This window comes from Carassius carassius, chromosome 2, assembly GCF_963082965.1.
Source record: "Carassius carassius chromosome 2, fCarCar2.1, whole genome shotgun sequence".
NCBI classification, from domain to species: Eukaryota; Metazoa; Chordata; class Actinopteri; order Cypriniformes; family Cyprinidae; genus Carassius; species Carassius carassius.
The window spans coordinates 23,601,787-23,610,080 of record NC_081756.1 but is presented as its reverse complement, the minus strand read 5'-3'; the positions used below and the strand labels follow the sequence as shown (position 1 = coordinate 23,610,080).

The following is an 8,294-nucleotide window of genomic DNA, read 5'->3' as shown; positions in this document are numbered from 1 at the left end:
TTAAAGCACAGATGTTAAGGCAATAATCGGAATATAAAAACTAATTTTCAAACTCACATTTTAAATGCCAAGATTTTGTGATTCTGTATTTATGGTTATAAAATATTTTTAGTTGTTTTTTTTTCTATTGATGACTTCGGACAGAATGTGGTTTTCGCCCAAACCTATAGTGGCAGTTCTGAAATTTTACTTGAGCTCTTGAGATTTAGTGCAGGCACCTCAGTTGACTTGGTAAATGAATGTCTAGGTTGTTTCCCCCTCTCCAGAGTAAGTACAAACACAAGGAATGTATTTTGTATTCAATTTTTAATTTACAATGCACAAAACCCAGTATACATTATGTAAAAAAGCAAGTTGCCCAGCAACCCTCATACTTAAGCAAAATATGCCAATGAAATATTCATGACTTTATTTTTATTTTTAAGAACTTTTACACAATAGCTTTATTTTAGCCCAGCCTAATACAACAATACAAAAAGTATGCAGTCGCCAATTCGCTGTTTCTCTATAGAGCATAACTTTTAATTAGTTGTTTAAAGAGTGCTAATCATGCATTGCCTTTCATGCTTGTTTAATGTTTAAAATTTCAGGTATAGAAAATTTAAATATACAGAAGAATTAAAGATGCTTCAGACATCTTAAAAGATTGCCTTGTCTTTTCTTATCCTCCCCTTTTTAATTTCCTCCTAAACAGGAATATAGATCTTAAAGGCTGTCTGGTGAGGCTATGAAATATAGCCTGAGGTACAAAAGTCTATTTTACAGTGACTCCAAGAACACATAGCTCTATGACACTCAATGAGGGCAAAGGTCATGTGTCTGCTCCAATAACGTTAAGTAACACCTGCTGCTGCAGATGTAAATTCACACACACTGCTCTGAGACTGGTCAGGGAAACGAAATGGCCAAAATTTGATGTAGTCAGATAAAGAGCTTCTTTGGATAAGGAATTTTTTAATAGAGCTCAAAATTTACATAATTTCATAAATTTAGGGCACATCAGGTGCCTCATGACTTTCAATGTTCAGTACCCATCATACTCAATCTTATCTCAATAGTATTTACAAAAACAGGGGAGTAACTTATGAAATAAGTCTGTTAACGACACCCTAACATTTACACTAGAGCTAATTTTCTACTCTATCTGTTCTCTTCTCCACCCTTGTCAAAATTGAAGGCTTAACTGTTGGGATTTAAGGACTACTGGTAATGCAGACACTGTCTGGAGTCTGATGCAATACATTTAGTCTGTCTTGAGTCTGTTACCATAGATACATCAGTGTATTTGCTATAATAAGACATTGTCAACAAATAAGAGATTGAATCAGGAAAAAAGGCAGAAATACAAAATAAGTTGCATTTGTAGACACCCTTACTTATTTTTTGTAGGCCTAATTCCAAGTCACAATGAATAATGGTATGCGACTGCAGTACTATCTATTAGTTGAATTTCTGAATCCATTCTTGAGAAATTAGAGTTGAGTGAAGGAACATATTTAATATAATTATATATTTCCTGTTGAGTCTTTGTGACCTGCCTCGGCCAGATTTCAAAATTGTCCATTGAGAAGTTTTCATAGTCCTTTAAGACAAGTTTCAAGATACTGAAACATGCTGCTTTACACACAGAAAGTTGTTATTAAAGTTTTCTCCAGCATCAAATCAGAGTGTGGGCTGGACTTTCTGTGGTTGCCATGAGGATCATAGCATTGAAAAAGAAACCGAATTTGAGTGTACAAACTCAAACTCAAGACACTGCAGACAGTACACATTGGGAACAGGAGTGAAAAAAGCATAATACGATTAAGTAAAATGATTTGCCAAGAGAGCCTCCACACAGCCCACAGCAGAGCACACTGCAAACCAACATCAGGCCCTCACTGGCTGCTGTTACTGCCGCTGTTGTTGTTGTTGTTGTTGCAGAGGTCTCCGGGGCCTCCACCAGAAGCAGGGGGCTGCACGTTGTCTGCGAGGTTGTGAGCATGCTCTAGAAACAGGTCTTTGAGCACACTCAGTTCTTTGCTAAGCAATTTGATTTTGGCCTCCAGTCTCTCATTTTCCTCCTTCAGCTCATTGACGCGCTGTTGGGTGTCCTGGGCCTTCTGCTTGCTGCGCATGCGGCTCTTCTTTACGGCTAGGTTGTTGCGTTCTCTCCGTTGGCGGTACTCGTCGCTGTTTTTATCTGTCATGGACTTCTTCATCTTGCTGGGTGGCGTGGCCTTACCCCCACCTCCGGCAATCACTGGGACTAATTGAGGAACCTGTCAGAATTAAAATAATGTCATGCATAGTAAAGATAAGCAACAACGCCTAATACCCAACAAATCTGAAATCTTTTCTATAAATTCTTTAGTGGATGATTGGATGCACTTTATGAATACATACATACCATGGTTGCACTGCAAAATGGCAGAGCAATGCTTTTACAGAGACATGAATATTAAAAGTCTTAAACGTATGGTTAAATAGGTCTGTTGATGCGTGTACCTGCTGTAGTCCTGCAGTTCCCGCCGGGTTCAGTGCACTATTATGTGGCTGATTCTGTATAACACTGACGCCGTTCTGATCTGTGCTGGATATCTTCTGTTGCAACTGCTTGCTCATTTGGATCCACTTCCACTATTTTTCTCTCTCCCTCTCCGACCTGAGTTGTGGGGTTTGCAGAGCTGAACTTGGTGTTAGGAGGTTTTGTGAGAAGCTGAATACCCCAAAATGTAGTCGTGTGCCTAAAAACCAGACAGGATCGAGTTAGAAAAAGTACTCTGCACACATCAGCATCATACTCCATCACATTTGGAATAATTTGATGCCACACAATTCCCACCTGAACTGATGCACTGCGCAGAAATACATTGTTTCAGCAAAATGCTGCAACACCTAAAAGTCGGGTCAACCGCTTGTGCTCATCCGCTAGCATTATATTTTTGTAATCAGACCGTGCTGCCATGTCACTGTGCATATGAGGCAAATTCTCTTCTCTCCTATGAGCGCGAGCTCAAGTGTTGCCCGCGGTTGCATCATCGCTCGCGCTCTCACCCGCTCCTCCTTTGTGCACGAGAGAAGGGAAACTCCGTAGTCATGCAGAACTATGTCCAGCGAAGTTAACAATTAATTCAAACATCAGAATAGAAAAGCTACTGTAAAGCAAATTAAAGTTGATCAGTGATAATAATAAAAGCGGTCAGTGTTTAGCATTTTGTTTTGAATCATATCAGGCTGGTTGCATCACACACGGAACTGCGGGAATGAAGGGGAATACCACTGACTTTCAACAACTAATGTTACATTCAAAATGGCAGCAGATCTGATCAATCAGTATTGAAATGTATCGCGTAACCATGTAAAAAGACTCATAATGCCGACAGATGTGTTTATTTAAGTTTACGTGCGTCCGTAGCCAGCCAGTGTGAACTACTGTACGTTAGCAGGTTGGCTAATTAGCCGACACATTCCTAACCATGGCGTCAGGCGTCTAGCGATGAACCGAGAGCGCATACAGACAGCGAGTCGATCGCGATCATGTTTAATCGTGGGTAATGAAGCTCTCGCTGGCCTCAGATCCGGGAGTTTAAGGTAACGTTATTTTGCAATCGAGTGAGAGGCACGGATCCTCTCACTTAGCGAGCCGTCGTTTAATTGATAAAAATTCGACAGTTTGAATAGCTATCTTACAATAAACCCAGACAACCTTACCTTGAAAACCTTCGAGGCTTATCCACTTGAGCTAATAAAGAATAATATCCTCTTTGTACACTGAAAAAAACAAGCATAGGTTGAGGTGTTATTGTTTGGTAAAGCGGCGCTTGGGAGTATTGCGAAATCTTGTGACCATGTAGGGAAATCTGCTCTCGCAACCAATCAAATCAGAGGGTAGGGAGAGATGACGAAATGTACGGTTTGATTGACATGTCACTAAACCAATCAGGCTGCATTTATCATGTAGGGACGTTTTCATGCGATAAAACATGAGATCAGTCAATAATACTAAACAAGGTAACAGTATACCTCTCATTTTATGTTATGGACATGGCAAATATTAAAACGTGTTACATGTGGTTACATAAATGCTAACAGTAAATTATTAAGATTCACAGAAGCGAGAGCTAAATAAACTATTTACTGATACATCTAATACTCTGTTAACAATTACGTTGTGCACTTTTAGTCATAGGAACGTCTAGTCTGAGACCGTTCTAGTACTTTTTTTCTATTAATTTATTGTGATTTGTCAGTCTACCTCCAACGAAAGAAACATATCAAGACAAATAAAATATGCTTATGTTAACGACTTGCTTATAAGAGTGCACTTGCACAAATTAATCTGTGTGTCTCGCATTACCTAAAGTCACAAATTACTCTAAATTATCTAAATTAAATTATCTCACAAACTTTCATGTTATATTATTCAGAAATTGGTGGACATTTTGGTATTTTGGTATATGCAAAACATCGTGTAACATAACCTTTTAGGCTACTACATGGCTCCATATGGTAATTTCTAATTCTGATACGGTAAAGAAGGATATGCTAAAATAGAAAAACATAATGCATAATTAATCTCTTGCTAGCTACATTCCTTATGGCCTTTCGTCTCATTCTTTCAGTTGTGGTAGGTGCCAGGCTCTCGCTGTGGCAATAGAGGGAGCTCATAGACTGCGCACGCACTGACTAGCGCCTTTAAGCGCGCTCCAGCTTCAGCGCATGCAATTCTCAAGATTGCTGTGTGCTTTCCAGCTTCTCTTGCTCTAGGTGAGACGTGTGCTGCACTGTGTGTTTTGGCAGAGTAGTCGTAATCATTGTTGTGCGCAAAGATTTTTCAAAGCGCTTAGAAAATATTACATGCTACAATTCTGTAGTAGCGCGGCAGAGGAAAATAAAAGAATAAACTCACCAAATAAAATACAAAATAAATCTTCATTTGGATAGACAAAATCACTTGTGGCTGGCGTTTTCTTTCTTATTTTGTGAGATTTATTGTGGAGCCGAATCACTTGACCTAACTTATTCATCAAAACAATTGCATATGACATAGGCCTATTAGGTGCGTTTTAAAGCAGGCGACTGAGATTTAAGGCAACAGCAATAATGTTTTCTTCTTTGTTCACTCTTTCGTTCTTTCTCTCTTCTATGCCACAAAACAAAATTTGATCATAGTTACAGAAATATTGTTCTACTTCAGCAATTTGTACTTAATTCATATAACATCCGTAACATATAGCCTAATGTCCGTAACCGTTTTGCCATTGTAATTGATCTTATGTCACCTCTGCTTACGATTTTTCCCCCACATGCATTGAAAATTTCAAACATGCATTTCAATTCCCACCTCCAAAGGCTGCTACATTACATCTCAAAACCTAATGAACAATTCACCCGCAGTGTTAAATAAAATGCATATTATAAAAAAACACATTATCAGTATTATTTTATGATTGATAAATTGATTAATTTTTATGGAATGATCTAATACTGTTTCACCTATAACTAAATAATAATGATATTTGTAGATACCAGTGCGTGCGTTGAGCTCTCGCGCAAAGATCACGCCCTCCAAACTCCAGAGCGTATATAAGTGCTCTCAGAAAAGTATTTGACAGATGTGAAGCTCACACGCTGTGGGTGTAAGTGTCATTTCTAAAGGAGATCTCGTGTGGTGTTTCAGCCTTCAAACTCAAATCCATTTTACGGCCAAGTACACAGCCTCGACAGGCTGCCTCTCACCTGCCCCGAGAACTTTGAGCCAGCGCGGCTTTCTCTGGTACTGCGAACAAGCTGGATTCCCGGAGCTCTTCACCATGTCTGGCGGGTTTTAGATACTCCATGGAGCAAGCAAACCTCTACGAGGTCGCCCCACGGCCACTGATGACCAGCCTTGTACAGAGTCAGCAAAACGCTTATACCTACAAAGACACCGCTGGAGACCTGAGCGAGATCTGCGAAAACGAGAACTCCATCGACATCAGCGCCTACATTGACCCTGCTGCCTTCAACGACGAGTTCCTGGCTGACTTATTCCACAACAGCTCCAAGCAAGAAAAACTCAAGCTGGCGAGCGGAGACTACGAGTACCCCCACGGCGCCAATGGCACACCGGGACCCCCGCAGATGTACGGCTGCCTGAACGGCTACATGGATTCCTCCAAACTAGAACCCATCTACGAGAGCCAGGCACGAATGAGACCCGTGGCTATCAAACAAGAGCCCCGGGAGGAAGATGAGCTCGGCCACTCGATGCCACCTACATACCACCACTCTCAACACCACGCGCCGCATCTGTCGTACCTTCAGCACCAGATCGCGCACTGCGCCCAAACCACCATGCACCTCCAGCCGGGACATCCCACGCCTCCCCCGACGCCCGTACCCAGCCCTCATCACCAACACAGCCACCTGCCCTCCATTAAGATGGGCGATCGAGGGAAAAACAAGAAACAGATCGACAAGAACAGCTCTGAGTATCGGCTTAGGAGGGAGCGCAACAACATAGCCGTGCGCAAGAGCCGAGACAAGGCGAAAATACGCAATGTGGAGACGCAACAAAAAGTGTTCGAACTCTCGGCGGATAACGATAGACTGCGCAAGAGGGTAGAGCACCTCACGCGAGAACTGGACACGTTACGGGGCATCTTTAGGCAGCTTCCCGACGGCTCGTTTGTCAAACCCATGGGCAACTGCGCCTAACAAAGCAAGCTGGACTTTTGAAGTAACTTTTGCGTGATTTTTACGTCTGCTGGATAAACGCTGACACATTTTGAAAGTGTTTCTATAGGAGCCAGGCAGCTGCGGTATACATGTGCCTTTTGTACAAAAACAAACGATAAGCTCATCTCTTCACACATTTGGACTAAAAGCTTGTAGGTGTAGTCCTGTTAAGAATGTGTGTTAGCTACGCGAAACACATCAGTGCAGCTAATGGGCATGATTTCATCCTGTCAATCTACTTACCAGCTTTCGTACCCCCCTGCCCCCAATGGGTTACATACGAATCTCAACTACACTTATAGCGACAAAAACTTTCTTGCCGTAGCAGACTGTTTTCTCACCACACATGTTGCTGCATAACATTCGCTGTATGATATCGTTGATTGAAACTTTTTGTAGGGGGTGGGGTGGGGTTGTTTCGTGGACGGCATTAGACAAATGCCAAAGCATAGGACTGGAATTGGTTTTTATTGTGGTAGGCTATTTTTCATTCATTACGCATACTGCATGCACTATGTCGTCCAAACTCGACCTGATGAAGCGCATTACATTGTGAACATTTTGCCATGATTTGGGTACTGATCTGTAAAACGCCTGTCAGTAGGCTATACGCTTTTAGAGTAAACGCTTTGTATTTATGCATTATGATTGATAAAAATGTGAAAGGGTGCATATCTCTATGCAATGTCTGTTGCTGTCACGAGAATAATTCCGGTGGACGATCACCGTGTGCTTTCTCACTGGTTTTGCAGTGAAGTCTGTCATGCTCTATAAGCGTGTGTATTTCATGTTATTGTTTTTATTTTATTTTATTCGTTTTTTTTTTTGTACAACACTCGAGCAGAGACCGCTTTCAGTGCCTTTTGAGTTTTCCTGTCTTCATCGTCATCACTGACTGAACCTTTGGACAGAAATATACAGCAAGGAAAATGAAGCACTTTTTTACAAACGGCATATTGCAGATGTTATACGAATGTTTAATATGTTTCGGTTTTAAAATGAACATTATATATATACATAAATATAAATATATATGCCAAATTATGAATTAAAGCATTGTCTTACTTATGGCTTGTCCGTTGCCTTCTCATTTTGAGTAGTATTGCATCTGTTTATATATGTGTGTGTGTGTGTGTGTGTGTGTGTATGTATGTATATATATATATATATATATATATATATATATATATATATATATATATATATATATATATATATATATGTATGTATATATATATATATATATATATATATATATATATATATATATATATATATATATATATATATATATATATATTTAATGAATATTTCACAGTCTGTCGGCTTCGTGTCTAGAATAATTCCCTCACTGTCGTGTGGTTTCTTGAGTTTGAGTTGACACGTGTAATTCATTCGACACCGATAGGTGGCGCTCGAAAGTCGTTTGAGACCAACGTGCACATAAATATTTGTGGAGCCACTCTCTTTGAAAGATCGTGTGAGTAAAACTGAAAACCAGAACTAACTGGAATAAGACTAGTAAAAAATATTAAATAATAATGTTTAGGTTAAATGATAACTTTTACATTATAACGTAAAAACAGGAAGGC

The 8,294-nt window shown here is 40.1% G+C and overlaps 2 protein-coding genes across 3 annotated transcripts; one reads left to right on the top strand and one right to left on the bottom strand.

The window, feature by feature from the left end:
• Positions 1 to 289: 289 nt before the first annotated feature.
• LOC132106748 (CCAAT/enhancer-binding protein gamma-like) lies at positions 290 to 3,849 on the bottom strand. 2 transcript variants are annotated; one of them, XM_059512715.1, is made up of 3 exons: positions 3,694 to 3,849; positions 2,488 to 2,726; positions 290 to 2,261 (listed from the first exon to the last, which is right to left on the bottom strand). In XM_059512715.1, the coding sequence occupies exons 2-3, from the start codon at positions 2,602 to 2,604 to the stop codon at positions 1,878 to 1,880; spliced, it is 501 nt and encodes a 166-aa protein (XP_059368698.1). In that variant the 5' UTR covers positions 2,605 to 2,726; positions 3,694 to 3,849; the 3' UTR covers positions 290 to 1,877. The 2 variants fall into 2 exon arrangements, with proteins under 2 accessions (XP_059368698.1, XP_059368708.1); XM_059512725.1 differs by lacking the exon at positions 3,694 to 3,849 and adding an exon at positions 2,825 to 3,133.
• A 1,737-nt stretch (positions 3,850 to 5,586) lies between these two features.
• LOC132106737 (CCAAT/enhancer-binding protein alpha-like) lies at positions 5,587 to 7,770 on the top strand. The gene has a single exon (XM_059512705.1). The coding sequence runs from the start codon at positions 5,821 to 5,823 to the stop codon at positions 6,679 to 6,681; it is 861 nt and encodes a 286-aa protein (XP_059368688.1). The 5' UTR covers positions 5,587 to 5,820; the 3' UTR covers positions 6,682 to 7,770.
• Positions 7,771 to 8,294: the final 524 nt, after the last annotated feature.

Excerpts from the sequence above, each read along its gene's own strand:
- LOC132106748 (XM_059512715.1), bottom strand. The coding sequence starts at position 2,604 with ATGAGCAAGCAGTTGCAACAGAAGATATCCAGCACAGATCAGAACGGC. Across the intron at positions 2,262-2,487 it reads GAACTGCAGGACTACAGCAG|GTTCCTCAATTAGTCCCAGT; the intron begins GTACACGCATCA and ends TAATTCTGACAG.
- LOC132106737 (XM_059512705.1), top strand. The coding sequence starts at position 5,821 with ATGGAGCAAGCAAACCTCTACGAGGTCGCCCCACGGCCACTGATGACC.